Here is a 19,454-nt window from a genome sequence, read left to right as displayed (position 1 = left end):
GTTTTCAGCAATTGTTTTTTTGCTTCATTGAAAGGCTCCATGCCTAAATTAACGAATGCCCGGCTGTGGAGCTGAGAAACACAGCAGAACCATTTAAAACTTAATTTCTCCAAACGGTAGTCTCGTTTTTCTTAATGGTAGCCCACGTCTGCAAACACAGATGTTGTGGACACGACATACAGTAAATATAGTAACTCTATGCAGCTCTACGAACAAAACGACTGCCGCGCCGCCTAAGTCGCGTTCAGAACGTGTCATTAGCTAAGATAAACCGATTTTGTTAAAGCTATACCCGAGAGTACCAAATAGCTTGAAGTAGAATGAAATAAACTAAATAAACTCTGAAACCTACTGCAGATACAAACAATCATTTTTGATTATAGCAGCCCTGCTGATGGCAATGCCGCTATAAGTATGGCTGCGTCTTTTCTGTTTTGAACGCATTTTAAAAGTAACTCAAGCAAGATTAAAGAATAAAAGTAGCTGTAATTTATTGAAAGAGAAAAAGGTAGGCAGCCTTATGTTGATATGGACACAAAATACCTGTCTGTATGATGCTGTGGCACAATCATAAAACCTAGTATATTCATATCAGTCACTCCAAACAGATGAGATGTTTGTATCAACAAAAGGACACAGTATGATGCCACCATCTACTAAAACCTGACTTTCATGATCAATTTAAGATTTAAATTCCTGGTTAACAGCGATTCCTTCCTTCGATACTGCCACGAAGCGGTAAGATCTATTAGAATATGCCAATATTTTTATACTCGTCTCCAGCAGTATAGTATCTCTAAGACAAAGCACAGGAAGAGAGTGGTGCCTCAAACGCAGTGTTAACAACGACCCGTTTCTGGATTTCATGTTTGAACAGTTCGAATAGTGAAAGTGTAGTGCAAAATGAACTGAACTGCAAATGCTATTCGAAAACTACTCAAGGCCCCAAATGTTCACAAGCCTTTAGATATTTTGACACAACCTTATTTCAATATGTACCAATCTTTTTCAGTTAATAATAATAATTATTATTATTATTATTATTATTATTATTATTATTATTATTATTATTATTATTATTATTATTATTATTCAGTATCTGTTTACTTTGGGCAGTTGCATTATCAGCTATCAGTTTACTGCTTTACTGCATGTGTTGCATTCATTGTGCAATTTTTACTCAAGGGCCCTAGTGAAGCCACTGACTGACCCTGGTACCCTCATCTGCATATGTACCCAGTGAAGATTAAATGACTACTAATGATAATAAGAAACAGGGAATAGACAATGTGTTATTACTCAAGAGCATGAACATTTGAGGACAAAAAAACTTAGCAGATAACTAAGGTTGTTTCCTCAACCTGTCCACAACTCTGCAAAAAATGTTTAGCCATGACACTGGTTCCCTTTGAGGTTAGTGCTCTCAACTGCTGTGTTAATGTCAAATCAAACCCTGTACGATTCTTAGCCCACACAGCCATTCGAAGACCTCATTTCAGAAAAAAAAAAATAAGTGAAGTAACATAGAGAGATTCTAAACACCATTCGTAAATCCAAGGGTCCCCTATTTAGTTCACAGTAATCCAGTAGCATACTAGTTAATAGTTAGAAGGAGCATTAACTGGTAACTTGCCTAGGTTTGAATGTAGTAGTAATACGCAGGGAACTTGCTACATTCTGTCTGTCTGTCTCTGTGTGTGTGTGTGTGCGCGCGTGCGTGTGTACATGCATATCTCGAAATATGTCGCGCACTCGACATATCTCAGAGCTGCGTCATATGAAACTGGCAGTCAAAAATCAAAGCCACACTGAATTACTATATGCACCAATGCAGAGAATGCAGGTGCACTATGACGCACTCGTAGCAAGTGCTGCCAGTAAGCTGAAAGTGACATCAGCACTGCTGCTTGTGATCACTGAACTGCACGTGAATACTTATGCAGGCCCTTAGAACTTGGCCATCTAATCTCGAATCCAGTGGTTAGGCATCAGGGCACGCATGCAGAGTATGCAACTCATGCATTTGGGCCTCTACGGAATAGATGTAAAACTGACAACCTTGTATGACTAAGTTATAATGAATGTCAATGAAATGATACAGGGAACATTGTCATAGTATAGCAGGTTTCATCCTTAGCACCACTAACAGCAAGCAATCCCTGCAGCTAAGCAACATGACTTACTTGTCAAAGCCTTGCTGACAAAGTGCTTCTGTACATCTCTGACTGAGGGCTTTGATCCTGGCATCAATCAATGGAATGTTTCCTGAAAAATGCACCAAAATTAGCCTCACCCACGAAATAATAAAACCACTAGTTTTTAAAGGGACAGAACACTGGCCAAAATATGTCGTGAGGTTATGGTGGAGATGAAAAGATCTTGCCTCATACAGTACAGATCGAGCACTACAATATCAAAGAAAAGAGGCTTTACAATTTTAATTTGTCATTGAAAATCGCATAAAAACAACCGAGGCGCTATCTAGCGGAGAAACGCTAGTACTTTCAGTGTAGCCCCCCACGTGACTACATGTCAGCAAAATATCACTGATTTTCGTAACTGCACATTGTTCTCTTTCCTTCTAGGAGTGCTTGCCAAAATTTATTATATTTTGCGCTCTCTCCAGTGCGTTCTTAAATAAAAACCACCCCTGCTTTCGCACCGCGAGAGGTATGCTTTCAGGTTTTGCCACTAGATGGCACCACAGTGTTTGCAATTTCGTGAATGAAGCAATGACAGTGCCCACTAAAACTTTCGTCGACGAGGTCGTGCATTATTGTGCCATAGCAGCATTGAGTGTGAAACTGAAAAGGACGTTACTCTACGCAAAAAATGTCTGATTACTGTCTAGTGAGTGAAAGTTATATTTGTTTTCGGTACGTCTTTTTTGTCGACCACCAGTCGTCATCGCGGTCGCTGCTCATGGTTTCCAGCATCGGACTACATAAAAACAGGCACACGCATTGATCGAAATATTCCCGGTAAAAATTTTCTGCAGCGTTTCTAACAAAACCGTTATGGAATCGAACATTTTAGACATCAATCTTTCCACTGCGGCAAAAAAAGATTGAGACCTAAATTCTAGTGTTCTGTCCCTTTAAGACAATTAGTAAGATTGTAGTATAACCTAAACAAGAAATAAAATCTGGCCTCGCTATCCTTCCCTGTCCCATTTATTTCTGCGAGTCAGCGTGTCAGTTTGGGTGCTTAAGATATCAGATAGCTATTGCCATGGCTGGCAACATTCTTTTCTTTCTTTTAATCTGTTTTTTGGTGCATAGCACTACTAGCAGCAACCACGGATTTCGTCGATGTCCGTCTGAAACCGCTCACTCCCCCTCTGTTCGTGAACTTGAAGTAAAGAAAGAGAAATTTGCAACACGCGCATTGCGTGCCTCGGCATTGAGGAGGCGGAGCGGCCACGCAGCTGCACAGAATCCGCTCTCTCTCTCTCTCTCTGTCCATCTCGCCGTGAACTTAAAGGGAAAGAGAAGGTGGCAATGTCCACATTACGCGACTTAACAGTGAGGGGGCAAAGCGGCCGCACAGATCTAACCAGTGAGACAGTGGGGCGTGTCACAGTTGCAGACGTCGTGGCCTTCACCGGACAATGTGTTACTCCGGACAGAGCAGTCGTATGTAGCTCGTGCGTCAACTTTGGCATCTCTCCCCTCACATCAGTCACTCTTCAGCCTTCATGGACAGCAGACGTGCACGCAGCGTGGTTCTCCATGGAGCCACTCACTGCGATGTGAAGCAGCTTGTGCTTACCTCCTCGCCTTAACTGTTGCTTGCCTTCAAGCGCATTTCCTTGCTCTTGGATTAGCTTTCTTCGTCCTGGAGACCTTCTTTCATGCTCGGAATGTGTTCATGCAGAAACTCTGGAGCATTTGTTTTGCTCTTTTCCTAGACTCTCCTCAAATATCTCTCTCTCTCTCTCTCCTTTTAATCCCACCCCAGACCTTTCAGGCTCTGAGCAGTGCATTCCAAAGAGGGATGCAATACATCGTGCCTATTTTCGCTTATTTGTAATAAGAACCACTGAACATGGTGCAAGGAAAGTTGAGGACGCAGCTGCGCCGCACGTTTGCTTCACGGCACAATGGATAAAGCCGGGCCTTCTGACACTGCAGCGCATGCTTGCCGTGCTCGACGTGCTGAAGTACAACAGTTACGAAGACAATGGAAACGCGACTCTACTGATTCTGATATTGCATCTAAACCGTGAAAGAACCTAGAAGCACAAAGAATGAGGAAACGTGGCAATCATGCTCATGCAAAACAAAGCATAACAAAGTGTAAAATGCATAAAACATAGCTACGCACCTACTTCGCATTTGATTAACTATGCAAATCGGCTGTAATTTATATTATTATTTTACCATCATCAACACCACCGCCAAGATGAAGTTTCATGAAAGTATTTTTGAAATTGATGTTTATTTTGCAAGAAAAAAATACTGTGAGAAAGCCAGGTCAGAAGCTCTAAAAACAACTTGAGGAGCCCAGACCTTCTTACCACTGAGCAACAAAAGAGCATGTGGTGAAGGCCATACATATACAGTCGAACCCGGATATATCGAACTCGAAGGGGATCGCAAAATAGTTCGATACATCGATAATTCGATATACAGAAATCAGCTTGGGACGGCACTTACGATGCAAAAAAACGATACCGTATTTGTCGCGTAATCAGCTCACTCACATAATGAACCCACCCACCACTTTTGCACTCCAGAATTTGAAAAGAAAAAAAAAACGTTAAGACCAGCTCGCTCCAGCGACGAGCGGCAGCGACAGAGCAAAAAATTTCCAACTTGTTGGAACTGCGTCCCGTCCCTCTGCCGTTCTGCCGTTCGAGCCACCGTGGCAGCTCAAAACAAGGTTTCTGTGTCGCCGCGGCAGAAATCGCCAGCGTTTTTGCTTGCATGTCGCACTCCGTTTCGGTTGTCTCATCCACAGCTCATTTCTTGGCAGAGTGCCAAGATGCTGCGCAGCGATAACGTCACAGCGTGTTTATCTTTTGATAGCTCCTGCGGCGGCGGGAGCGAACTTGGCAGATTGCCCGTGATGGCTTGATTGCATAAGCCTGGTTCGATTTATCATGCCGCGCTTGGGGCGGGCGTAGTCCACTGCCACAAAATAATTGGAAAGCGTGATACAGTAGCTGCAAATGCTGTTTGAAGCGAAAAATGCTAAAAGCCGGTGTTATGATCGCAGCTGACCGCGTGCTTTCGTTGATTCATCCTTGCAAAGATAAACGACTCCCGCCAAAAAAAAAAAGAAAAGCCGCTTTGTAACGTCATATCTTACGCTACGCCACGCGTACAGCACAACGATAAAAATATACAAATCTCGAAAGAAAAAAAAAAAAAAAAAAAAAAAAAAAAAAACCTCTGCCGCTTCTTAACTTCCGCAGGCTCCATAGCCACGTCAGCCGCCACGCGCAGAGGGTTCGTAACACATGCTGAAGAAAGTGTCCGACGTTCTGTCTGAAAACGGGCTGAGCTGGCTTGGCACATGTTTAGCGCGTGCTACTGCGAACGAAGGCCGGGAAAGAGGAAGGAGAGATAGCTCGGCAAAAGAATGGGCACACCCTTGCGCACCGCTCTTCCGCTTTTTTCCCCTCTCGTTCCCACCGGTTCTCTGGTTCGTTCACGCACATGGCTTGCAAAAGTCACATACTGGCGCGCGGGGAACGATAACCGCAGATGCACGCGCCGTTGGGGAATGGGCGCGGCACTGCCCTAGACCAGCCGTCGCCGAACTGTCCCCTCTCATTCCTTCCACGCGTGGCTTGAAAACGTCACGCGGCAAACGGCCGAGGATGATGCGATCGTTTTTGGGAAAGGCACACTTTCCAGTGCGTGGTGAAAAGTTCGATATATCGAACTACCGGTGAAATTAAGTTCAATATATGACGCGGCTTTCCTATACTTTTAAATGGGATTTTCAAGGGGATATTCCCTGAGTTTGATATAACCAAAATTCGATATATCCGGGTTCGATATATCCGGGCTCGACTGTACTGACATGTATGTAGGCTAAGCTACACCACATTAGAGAGAAAACCAAAATGAAAAACAAATCAAGTCTATAGAAAGTAAATTATCTACCTTACTCAAAACACTTTTGAGCATGAACATTCACAATGACCTCTTTGGTAGGTTTTAGAATATAACCATCAAAACATCTATAATAGGTATCACATGGTATGTGGGGTTAACATTCAAAAGGTGAACATAGGCCGTGAGAGACATTCTAGTGAAGGGCTTCAGGTTATTGTTGACCACCTAAGGTTCTTTAATGTGCAGTCACAATGCATAGCACAAAAGCATTTCTGCATTTCTCCTCCCCTGAAATGTAGCCACCATGGACAGAACTCAATAGGGTGTCTGAATGCAGGAGCCAAGCCACAAAGCCACCACAATGGGTAGTCTCATAATAGGTACTATTTCTACCGTTTGGTGCTTTGGTTTCTTTTCCATGTTATGCATTCTGGCAATTCAAATGCTTGGTGCACTCTTTCACATTGTTCTCACCAGCTGTATAGGTCATAGCACATGGTTCCTGCGCTTCCTCCACAACGTCTGCAAGTGCCATGCCATAGGCCGACAAAATACCTGCATACCTGAAAAAATTGCAGCAAAAAATAAGATGATGCAAGCAGATCAATCTGCATTCCTAAGAAAAAATAAGAAAGAAAAAGGATTCTCAGTACGCATTTTAAGTATCGGGAACCTGCATGTCAAAGGCACGATTCTGCCCCAGTTAGAGAGAGCACTACATTATACTGCAACACGACCTTGCAACCAATTTGTTTTAGAAATGCATTGGACGGTGGATGGCATTTGTCACAGTAGATTTACCGGGCACTCCAGGTAAGATGAACCAAGAGTAAAAAAAAAAAAAAACAGCTTAGCATTCTTCTCAACTGAAATCTAGTGAGTGTTGTTAAAACTCATGTAAAGTACCCACTGGCTGATATTTTTTTCATTCCACCTACATGAATAATTAGCTGTCACTAACTAATAAACTTTTAAAATATAGCTCTAAATGATCAACTGTGAAGAGGAAAGTTGTTAGAGTGCCATGAAAATAGCCTAACCCAAGTATTTTTGATGAAGTAACTAGCATAGCCCTTTTTATTTGGCAAAAATGAAAGCCCGCGAAGTTTAAAATACCATGTGACAGCGCATTCCAATGTGCCTGAATGTGCCACAATTGCAGCGCTCACACACGCAAATGAGTCCAGTGCTGCCAGTTTGCACCTTCTGCGATACCTACAAGAGTTTTGCAGTGGAGCTGGCTAGAAAATGACCCCCAATAGCATTAGCCAACGTGCTCACAACCTCGCAACCTTTTACCTTGCAACCAGCAGCAAAGCAAAGCCCAATCATGAGCAGCTCAGAAGGGGCAAATTCGGCAGTGTTTTACAAAGTCGCGGATGAGAGCACTGTAATAACGGCACATACAGGTGCACGGAGTCCACTTTCACATTGTATTTTTTAAACTTTGCGGGCTATCATATTTGCCAAATAAAAAGGACTATGCTAAGCATACTTCGCCAAAACACTTGGGTTTGACTATTTCCGTGGCACTCAACAACTTTCCTACTCGCCCTTGAGCGCTTAGAGAGATATTTAAAAAGTTCATCAGCAATGTCGACTAATTATTGAAGTAGGCGGAACGAAAAATACCAGTGGTTACTTTACATGACCTCCTAACAACACTCACTTAATTTCAGTTGAGAAAAATGCTCCTTTTTATTTTTCTTTCTAAATCTTGGTCCACCTTAGCTGGGACGCCTTGTTTAGAAGTGTCACACTGCTGGCATTCTTTCTATCCTAGTGGCTGAAGGCCTAGACTGGGACATGCATGCCAGAGCAGTGCTATTTGTGCAGGTCTGTACTTCAATAGGTCTTGCTCCTGTCAAGGACATTTGTCGTCTTGGCACCCTGCCAAGTTAACTATGCAAGTCACCCTCATCCCGCCCCCACCCCATACCAGGAGCTATTGTAAAACTATAAGCACACCATGAAGTTATCAATGTTATTGCTGAGCAGCATCTTGGCGTGCTTCCAAGGAATGCACTGTGGACTGCAATGATGACAGTACAAAACTGAGGGACATATGCTACAACTACAGTTCACTTTTTTAACCCTTGGTGACAAGAGTGGGGGCGGGCTTATTATGCAAGTAAATACGGTAACCCAACCAGGTTGGTCCGTTTTTTTGCTGCATGTAGCAGGACAAGAACAGAGCACAGAGAAACAAGTGCTGAACTGCAACTTTGTTGTAGTCCTGTTAGACCAGGTTGACCCAAGATTTAACTCTAAGTCGCACACAGGCTACTACATTAACTCTAAGTCGCACACAGGCTACTACATTCTAAGCCTGCTAACACCCCACATTTGAGAACCATGTTTTATGCTATATAGACAAGTGCTATGAATGATGATACTAGCAGCGATGTGGAATTACAAGAAACATTAACATTCCAATACCAACAACAACATGGCAGTGGAAAGGAATTGTACATGATGGATAAGAGATGAGAAAATGCTATAGATAATCCAGCCAGCTAAAATCAAACACATCCTAAAAGCAACAGCATTCTAGTGAATCTTCAAATGAACTACTGTATGCTAATGACCACACACTGCTCCGTGAAATAACTGAAGACCATGGCACCTGCTTGTTTGATTCTGCTGACACAAATCAGTAAATGAGGCTGCCCATTGGTGTTCTTCACAGGTTTCTTAACTTGCACTAGCTCTGTATGGTAGGGAAATGCTCAAACAAGTGGAGTTTTTCAGCATTCAAGTTTTCTAACCAGACAATCATATTGTAAAGCAGATTTATTCACAGCTGTTTTATCGATTTTGACCCTGTTTGTTTTGTTGCATTCCTGGAACCATACTACAGGCATGAAACTCTTTTCAGTCAATATATTTCGACGGCAACTGCATCATGAAAATTCAAGAAGTTTTTGTCTCACAGAAACAAAACCAAAATCTAAAGATGTTTTGGACTGTAGCCTGCCAGTATAGGAATGCAACGAATGTTGAACCAGCCTTCTGCTACATTTCATTAACTGCACAGACTTTTCACACACAGTGTGGTGGTTAGCGTCTATGGGAAATTTGAAGCTGGGGATAATACAATGCCACATCAACTTTGCACAAGAAAATTCAGCACATTTTTACACAAAACTAAAACGTAGTGCACTCGACACACAGGAAGCTCACTGGAAACTGCGCATCCACTGGTGGCTGGTATTGTGTTGCAATGACTATGATGTCTAATTCGAACTGCTTGCTCTACTGTGCCATGTCATGCAATTTCAATGCAATGTCATATATTTTGCCATGAAATTTCATGCAATGTTACAGAGTGCGGGCGGTTGTGCTGATGCTGGGTGAGGAGGCATCTGCATGCACTTTCCCGCTCACTCACCATTGTTTCCTCAAAGAAACAGACTCTCTCCACCTCGCGTTATCAGTGCTCTATTTCCACTACCAATGCACAAGAGTTACCAGTGCCGGAATCTCGCGAGCAACCGCGTGGAAACGATGGGTGCACACAGCTTGCCTTGTGTATTTTTTTCCTTTGTCCAATTATTTTTTGCTGCTTTTGAGCACAAACTACTCTAGTGCCACATTCCAAATGCGAAAGCAGCGGAGACTGCTGCATCCGAAGATGCACCATCGCAATTTCGGTCACTCGTTGCGATCATAAATATTCCTCTAACATTAAATTGTGCTTTATTGTCATGAAACTTACATGGTTCTGGGAAATTTTCAGCAATTCAGCACTAGCCAAGACAGTGCCATGAGTTCATTATATCAAAGTAAACTGCCGCAACATATTTGTTACATGGAGTTTTCAAAAACTTGTTAGAGGCACATCTATTAGATCTCTCTTAAGTGCGGTGCGGTGGAAGCCTTTCCTGCGACTCTTTGCATTCATTTGCTGCTTTTCCTCTTTTTGTATATTTTTCTTGTTTACCCTTTATACTTTTTTTTTACGTTTTGGTTGTTGTTTTTTTATTTTTACTGTTTTTACTCTTTTTCCCTTTCATCAACTTTTTCCCTCTTTTACTCTCGACTGTTTTCGTTATTTTACCACAATGACAAGGCCAGACATAAAAGGTATGCAACGTTTTTGCCCATTTTTTGCATAATTTTGACGTACTTTGCACAATTTCGATGTCCGTGGCTGTTCTGAAGTCTACATAATATATCAATGTCCTTGGAAATTTGACACTAGATTGACTTTTTTTAGATCTAATTAATTAACTAATTACCATAAGAGTCCGCTTAAAATACAGACCCGCATACAACACAAGGTGTAATTTCGGGATGGCGAGAACAAAAAAAAAATGTTTTCATTCGCATATAATGTGAGCGAAGAAAGATCAGTAAAAGTATTTATTTCACTAAATTTCTAGGTTGCTCTGCGAGGCATACGAACTCCACGCTTTCACATCCAATGCCACCCACTGCGAGGTGTCGAATACTGTGCCGGTGCTGGTTCGCTTCCATTCATGAGTCGACAAGCTTGATCTGAGAATTTCATACACTATGAGGAGTGCAGCTCAAATTCGCCCTGGAAATCACGGAAGCCACATGGCCCTCCCATTGTTGTAAACCAGAAAACTGCTTCCAGCTCGGACCCGGAACGGCAGCGCACAAGATGCCTTAGCATGCTCTGTGTTCATGCATGTTTTCATCTAGCACCGCAAGCAAGCGTACGGCATGCTCACCTCGGAAGTATTTTCAGGTTCGATGTTTTAGCGATCATCATTGTCCGGTATATTGTCTGCCAACAGTCCCTTGCTAGAGAAACTTTTGCACAGAAACCCTTCTTCAGTGCCTCTAAACACGTTTGCTATCCTGCATTTCTCGAAAGCGCAACCCTGAGAATGCTAGTTAGGCATCCGCGATTTGGCTATAAGTCATGTCCAGCACAGATAGAGATGCCCATGAAAGACCCGTGCAAAGTGCCGAGTGTTGCTTTCGCCATTGCGACATTGTGCGAGGTGCGATTCACCTGCTTCCGGCCGTGTGTGCGTCACAAACCGTTGTCATGCCATGGTGGCGAGGAACGCAGGCTCGGCGTGGGGAAGCCATACAGCGAAAAAAATCTCAACAGTCAAACGACGCCACTGCTAGACAATGTTTCCTCTTGCTTAGAAGCCTAATGCAGAGAGCGCTGAATAATAATGAAACCGAAGCTGCGAATCTAAGCTGAAACTTGTTGGGATCCACATATAATACAAGACAGAAATCTGACATTATAAAATTGGAAAAAAAAAAACACCTCATATTATACGTAAGTTTTTACGGTACTCTACATCAATGAAACACATTTTTTCACCCTCTACTTCATAAACCCTTTGTTTACTATTCAATCAATTCATTTATCGAAAATAACAGTATGACACCCTGCATTAACGCACAAATCCTGTCCACACTTATGAGCCTATAAAGGCTTTCACCTTAATGCACGCATTTCAATGAGGGAGGCATCAGGGAATTGAAAAACTTCCTAATATCAAGGAATTCGCTACATGGGGGTTCATTACAAAGAGGTTTAACAGTGCATATGTTTAAAGTGATTCCTGCTAATCTAAACATGAGCCATTATATAGGGGCATGCAGCAAACTGCAGCAGCTGGGAAACAGAAAGATTGAGGTTAAACTAAATGTCCTGCCTGGGATAGTTGTTCAATTCCTATTTTAACCATGGCACAAAATAGCAGACAGGAACAGAAAAGTGATTGACATGAACTAACACTTAAGCTCAACACAGATTAGCCCATGTCATTTGCATTTTTCGAGACTTCCTGTTTAATGCCAAACAATCAATATGGGTAGGGCCTAACATTGGCATACCTGTGAATGAGGACTTTTGTCATGCCAAGAGCTCTGGCAATTGCGCATGCATGTTGTGCACCTGCACCTCCAAAACAGGCTAACAAATGGCTGGAAACATCAAATCCTTTGCCCTGAGTCAAGGCTCGAATGGGACGGCACATTGATTCATTGGCCACGTTGATGAAACCCATTGCAACTTGTTCCAAAGTCATGTGCTTGTTTGCACTACCTGGCTGGCTTTTCAAAAACAAGTTCACCTGCACGAGTCCAATAACAACCACAATCCAATATACCAATCAATAAAAAAATTAGCAGTAGACATGGGAAACCATCTGCAGACACAGTATAAAAAAGAACCAAACAGGTTTCATAACTATGACTGCCATTGTCTGCAACGCTATCTATGTAGTATTCATACATGCAGTCTTTGTCAAAAGTTTAGAGCCCAGGGGATGTGCTTTTGAGCCACACCCTGTAGCTCTTAATGTATTCCTAGTGTTCTAAGTCTATAGAAGGTAAGAAGAATTTTTGGTCCTACCATTTTCAAGAAGAAGGACTTCCATGTGTGCAAAGGGGCAACACTACGCGACCTAGAAGCAGAGTCCCTGGGCTCTAACCTTTAGGCAAAGACTGTACATGTGATATGCATCAGTAACATTGCACCTCAGCAACTTCAATTGTCAACTTCTGCTGCAAAAACAACACTAATAGGTGATTTATTTTGATTGCTTCATACAATGGGTACATATCATGATGCACGTGTCACAAAATGTATCAGCTGGCTACACATGAGCATAAGTAATCCATTGCATGCTCCTCTGTTCCCTACATGAAGCTTACAAATCTGTATGCTCGAGTGAACTCTTTTCCATAAGGTAACGATACGATTCTTATAATGACAAACCATAATCTGCAATCATAAGATATGCTTACTCAGGTATCTGTTGAGAACTATTCCTATATGACTATATTTTCATGCCAAAGTATGCTTTGGGAAAAATTCATGTTTCCATTGAGTTTTGTCACCATATACAGTGAAAGCTCGTTAATTCGACCCTCGTCAATTCGGCAAATCGTTTAATTCGACGTGCAAGCGAGGTCCCTCCAATTATACATAGGAGTCTATGGGGCAAAACTCTCGTTAATTCGACCAAATTTTGCCGTGCATTGGTTAATACGACGTAGCTCCATAGCCCCGTAGCCCGCCATTTCGCATTTCAGTGCGGAAGGGGTAAAAAAAAAAAAAAAGCACGGCCAAGAGCGGCGCTAGTGTGAAGCTAAAAAAAAAAAAAAAAGGCAGCGTATGCCATCCGCACTGTCATCGCCATCAGCAGAATGATGCGAGAGGAGCGAGGTCACCCGGAAGTTCGTTCTTTCCTAGCCCTACCTTTGCGCAGTTGAGTCGTCGAACTTCGCCTCAGCGTGCGTCGTCGCCACGTGTTTTTTGCATCTACGGTCAGGCTTCGCCTACGTGTTTACTGTGCTGAGTGTGTGCATAGAGTGCTGTGCCTGCGCATCTTGACGCTGAGTGCTGCTGCGATGGCGACACCAGCAAAGCGGCCGAAGTATGAAGAGAAGGACCTGGCCACAAAAGTGCAAATATTGAAGGCGATCAAGGACGGCGTTTCACGCCAAGACGTGATGAACAAGTATGGAGTGAAGAGGACAACCTTGGCCACGTATGTCAAAAATGAAAAGAGCATCTTGGAGGCGTTCGACAGTGAAAGCTTCAATGCTAAAAGGAAAAGACTGCGGACGGCGGCCCACCCGGAGCTCGAAGAAGCCATACTGCGTTGGATCACAAACGCACAAGAGGCCTATCTCCCTGTGAGTGGGCCACTAATTAGTGCACAGGCTGAAAGATTCGCCGCAAGAATAAATGTCGAAGATTTTAAAGCCTCCGAAGGTTGGCTCGCTCGTTTTAAAAGCTGGCACAATCTCACGTTCAAGAATATGTGTGGCGAAAGAGCTGCCGCGAGCGAAGAAGCAATCGAGGAGTGGCGGACCAACGATCTGCTTGAACATCTGGCTGCGTATGACGCGAGAAACATATTCAACGCTGACGAAACAGCCCTGTTTTTTAAAGCTCTCCTGGACAAGACAACTTCCAAAGGTGACCCGTGCACAGCAGGAAAACGCAGCAAGGAAAGAGTAACTATTCTACTTGCCGCCAACATGACGGGAACAGAACGGTTGCCGCTCTTAGTGACTGGAAAGGCGCAGAAGCCTAGATGCTTTAAAAACGTGAGGAACCTTCCTGTTAATTATCATGCTAACAGGAAGGCTTGGATGACATCCAGCATTTTTCAGACGTGGCTGCATCAGCTTGACCGCCGTTTTGGAATGGAGAAGCGCAAGGTCCTCATGGTTGTAGATAATTGCAGTGCTCACTGCAAGGTGTCGGGCCTTGAATCGATCAACCTGGTGTTTCTCCCACCTATTACAACCTCAGCCCTACAACCCATGGATCAGTGAATAATTCAGTTCGTGAAATCCAAATACAGAAAACACGTCTTGCAGCGCATGCTTCTGTGTATGGAAGCGGGGAAGAAATACGAACTTACGCTTCTCAGCGCTATAAACATTCTGGCTCATGAATGGACCAAGACGCCTCCAGAAGTGATCGCTAACTGCTTCAGGAATAGCAGTTTTGTATCACCGGACTGTCGTGCAGAGACACTGCCATGTGAGATGGCTGATGCAAACGCAGAGGACGACAGCTGTTTTGACAATGTCTTGCCTTCTTCTGTGCGGCTTGCTGATTACATCACGAATCAATGATGGCGTCGCATTCGTCGGACAGCTGACTCAGGACGACATAATTCAGAAAGTTAAAAGTACCGGCAACGACGATTCATCAGAAGATGATTGTGAACAGCTACCCCCGCCGTCGAAGCGCACGGTTAAAGAAGCCGCAGAAGCGCTGTCCGTTCTGGAAGAATTCTGCGAACAGATTACCGATGGTGCGCATGCCACGGAGCATCTGGCAGCAATTAGCGCTATTGTCGCCGGTCAAATTCGCCCGAAAAAACAGATGGTGATAACTAACTTCTTTACCAAATAAAGGTATGTCTTCCAGGGGCTCATTTCGTTTTATTTTTTCTTTTATTCGATAATTCGACAATATTTCACGGTCCCGTCGACATAGAATTAACGAGCTTTTACTTTACTGAAAATAAACACCTAAATTTAACCTGCAAAAATATCACCAGGCAAAAAAGAGCATGCTAAAAATTCCCCATCTACTGTGCTTTATCTGTACATCACTAACATGAAGAAAAATGACAGTAAGATTAGAGATCAAAAACGTAATTCTGGAATAAAACAAGAGCAAAGAGAATTACTTTTATACCACAGTAAAATCTCATTAATTGCCCCATTAATTTGGATATTCAGATAATTTGAACTATGACCACAGTCCCGGCCAATGCACACGCACGTCTACGGCTGGAAGCTCATTATTTTATACATGGGTGGGCTCGCTCCGGTTAACACAGACGAGGGGTCACCTCGAAGTACAGCCTGCACAGCCAGCGATCACCAAAAAGGACCTCCCCAGACCTCAATTACATTGAACAATGGCACCCACGCACTTCATGCACGATATGAATGGAATGTAGCTCCGAAATATAGCTAAGTCGCATAGCCTCAGTTTCGCTTTCCTTGTAACTTCCGCCATTCTGTGGCTGTGATTGAGCATGGGCACTGGCCAATCAAGCCATTTCGGACACTGCTTGGCATGTTACTGTTCCTTTATTTTTATTTTGGGATGGTGTCGTGCAATTCTAACACCAACACATATATCCTGCATGTGCATCCACATGCTGCTCCAGTGCTTCCATTGCACTGACTGTGCAGTGAAGCATCCTCAAAACACAATGGGAAAAGGGGCGACGGAGGCCTTCGCGATTTCGGAGCGCTGTTACGACATTCCCAGCAAGTAAAGTCATTGACAAAACAAAGAGAAACAATCGTTCTCATCTGGGCTTCATTTCAAATGCAGACAACCATCATACAAGTGTTCATTACATAAAATTACTGGGATGCAAATGGTTTTCGGCAGTTTTTCAGGCCCATTGAATAATTCGCCTGGCTACAACAGTCGCTTTTCGATGGAGGAGAGAAGCAAGGCATCCATGTGCTATGCAATGTGAGTGCACGTTAGAGAACCCCAGTTGGTCGAAATTTCCAGAACCCTCCACTATGGCATCTCTCATAGCCTGAGTCGCTTTGGGACGTTAAACCAACCAACCAATGAATAATTCAAATTTCGGTTAATTCAAATATTTTTTCTGCTCCCTCAAAGGCCAAATTATTGAGTTTAATATTGTTACGATGAAATAGCAAAGGGGTGTTTATTTACAGTGATATGGCAGTGGGATAAGGTGAAGCCTACTAGCCCTCAGGCACCAACGCTTTCTCCTCTTCTTCTCCCAGACCATCACAATCCTTCATCGTCGTCAGTGGCGTGACATTTCCCCCCTACTCAGCCTAAGCCCTCTGGGCATGTTCGTGAGTCGTGCGAGGCTGACACGGCTTCAAGCGGGTAACATGACATAGTTCGGTTTTGGCAGACCGACGACCCGATGCTGTCAGGCGGGCTATTGCATAAGTTAAGTCACTGATGCATTTCACAACCACATATAGTCCGTCATAGTGGGCCAAGTGTTTTTATGTAGGCCACGGCGCCGAATTGGACGCCAAAGCCAGACTAAATCACCTACAGAGTACGTGACTCGCCGGTGACTGGCATCGTATCGCACTTTAGAACGTTCTTGTGAAGCACCAGACCGTAATCGGGCGATTCTCAGAGCTTCTTCGGCGAGACAGAGGGTCTCAGCCAGGCAGGGGTCTTCACGGCTTGTGAAGGGCAGGATAGTATCCAGGGGGTAGCGTGGCGGTCTGGCATAGAGCAGGAAAAATGGACTGTACCCAGTCGTGTCATGCGTGGCGGTATTAAATGCATACGTGATGAAGGGTAGTATGGTGTCCCAGTTCTTATGCCCTGTGTCCACATACATGGCTAGCATGTTGATGAGCGTTCTTGTTGACACGCTCAGTCAAGCCATTTGTCTGGGGATGGTAAGGCGTCGAGTGCCGGAAAGTTACGGAGCATAAACGCATGAGCTCTTCAATAACATCAGCAGTGAACTGTCGGCCCCGATCAGTGATGACAATTCATGGCGGCCCGTGTCGTAAGATGACTGAGTGCAGCAAGAAAAGCGACACCTGATGAGCCGTAGCAGATAGAAGAGCGGCGGTTTCACAGTAACATGTGAGATAGTCCACGCAGATTACAATCCAGCAATTTCCATCCACGGACTTTGGAAACGGACCTACGAGGTCAATGCCTACTTGATCAAACGGAGCTGTCGGGGTCTTCACAGGGTGCAGCAAGCCAGATGGAGTTGCAGTTGGACGTTTGTGGCGTTGACATTGCTTGCAACTGGCAACGTATTGTTCAATCGTCGAGCGCATTCTGGGCCAGTAAAATCTTTCTTGAGCACGGTGGAGTGTTTGAACCGATCCCAAATGGATCATCATGCATAACACGCAATACGTCCGTGCACAGCGTCTTGGGACCTACAAGTAGGCATCGCTGGCCGACAGGCGAATAACTCTTTTTCCATAGGAGGCCATCATGCACACAAAAACGGCTTGTAGGTACGCTGGCTTGGGCGGCGGCAAAGAGAGGCAGCAGACTGCTATCATTTTGCTGTTCCGTTTTGAAAACATTCGTGTCGGGGAACGCTGGCTCGAGGGTCGATATAGTTGTCGAAATCATCGCTGTCAGGTCCATTCGTGGCCATTGGCATCCTAGAAAGACAATATGCGTCTACATGACGCCTCCCGCTTTTGTACACCACGGCAAAGTCATATTCCTGTAACCGGAGGGCCCAGCGCGCGAGGCGACCACATGGGCCTCGAAGGTTCCGCAGCCAACAGAGTGAATGATGGTCAGTTACGATAGTAAACGACCGTCCGTACAAATATGAACGGAAACGCTGCACAGCGAAAACTACAGCCAGGCATTCCTGTTCGGTGACTGTGTAGTTTCGCTCCGGCTTGGTCAGGGTACGGCTTGCGTACGCGATAACATGCTCTCGTTCATCGTGCCGTTGGACAAGGACTACCCCGAGACCGATCCCACTAGTGTGCGTGTGAACTTCTGTCACTGCAGCAGGATCGAAGTGACGTAGGATGGGTTTCGATATTAAAAGAAACTTCAGTTGACGAAATGACGCATCGCAGTCTGGTGTCCAGCCAAAAGTGGAGTTTTTGTTGAGAAGGCACGTCAATGGGTAAGCAACGTCAGCAAAGCGATGTATAAAGCGTCTAAAATACGAACACAACCCTAGAAAACTGCGCAACTCCTTCACTGTCTGCGGGGGTTTAAAAGACTCAACAGCGGCAGTTTTCTGGGGATCCGGCATTACAACATCACCATTGACAAGGTGTCCTAGCACCAGCGCTTGGCGCTCTCCAAAGCAGCACTTTTTCGAGTTTAGAATTAGGGCGGCGTTATGCAGACAATTCAAGACGCATACTAGACGGTCATTGTGTTCTTGGAAGGATTTCCCAAATGTGACGACATCGTCCAGATAGCAAAGACAAATGTCCCATTTTAAGCCGCGCAAAACTGTGTCCATAAAGCGTTCAAATGTGGCTGGCGCATTACATAGCCCGAATGGCATAACATTAAACTCCTAAAGGCCATCTGGCATTACGAAGGCTGTTTTTTTCTTATCCACAGGGTCCATTGGAATTTGCCAGTAGCCAGATCTGAGATCAAGACAAGAAAAATAGGACGCACCAGAGAGGCAGTCGAGGGCATCGTCTATGCGAGGAAGAGGATAGACGTCCTTTTTCGTAACAGAATTTAGACGGCGATAATCGACGCAGAATCGCCACGAACCATCTTTCTTGCGTACAAGAATAACAGGGGCAGCCCAGGGGCTAGATGACCTCTGTATCACCTTCTTCCGTAGCATGTCCTCCACTTGCTCATGAATGACTTTGCACTCAGATGGGGACACACGATATGGTTTTTGACGAATGGGACGAGCCGAACCAGTGTCGATAGTATGATGGGTCCGATGTGCAGGGCGAGAGGTCGGTCCATCTGTTTGAGAAAAGTCAAACATAGGCGAAAAGGGTAGAGAAGAATATCCACAAGAGTACGGCGCTGAGGTGAGCCGAGATCGGCGCTGATCATGCGGAAGATCAAAGTTTCATCAGCAGGCAGAGGTACGGTGGCACTCGTAGCTTCTGTGACCAAAGCAACGATGTGGGGCGCATCGGGTCCACAGGAGGCAAGCTTCAATCCCGTTGGTAAAACTGCGGGCTCAGACGATGGATTGATTGTCCATAACGAGGCACTACCGTGATGCACGGAGGTCATACAGTGAGGGATAACATTTTTCTTCAGGCATGCTGAGTGAACAGGGTGCACCATGGCCTGAAATGAAACCTGGTCAAGAAGTGGAGCAGACACGGGGACGAACATGGCAGACAAAGGTGGAACTACTGTGTCTTTGGTAATACTAAAAACCGTTTCTTCATTGCAGCCAC

General features: G+C 44.4%; 1 protein-coding gene across 1 annotated transcript in view; it reads right to left on the bottom strand.

Moving 5' to 3' along the window:
* Positions 1–19,454, bottom strand: part of LOC146204586 (5-oxoprolinase) — a 134,204-nt gene that overhangs the window by 70,671 nt on the left and 44,079 nt on the right. Inside the window, exons 12-14 of the mRNA XM_084589257.1 lie at positions 11,901–12,139; positions 6,543–6,631; positions 2,184–2,265 (exon numbers count right to left, since the gene is read on the bottom strand). Coding sequence (XP_084445383.1) covers positions 2,184–2,265; positions 6,543–6,631; positions 11,901–12,139 — 410 coding nt within the window. The remainder of the gene's footprint in view (positions 1–2,183; positions 2,266–6,542; positions 6,632–11,900; positions 12,140–19,454) is intronic.

The sequence above is a fragment of the Amblyomma maculatum genome, chromosome 1 (assembly GCF_055883805.1).
Source record: "Amblyomma maculatum isolate TAMU_Amacu chromosome 1, ASM5588380v1, whole genome shotgun sequence".
Classification (NCBI taxonomy): domain Eukaryota; kingdom Metazoa; phylum Arthropoda; class Arachnida; order Ixodida; family Ixodidae; genus Amblyomma; species Amblyomma maculatum.
The sequence above is the reverse complement of the archived record's forward strand: the minus strand, read 5'-3'. Positions and strand labels throughout refer to the sequence as shown.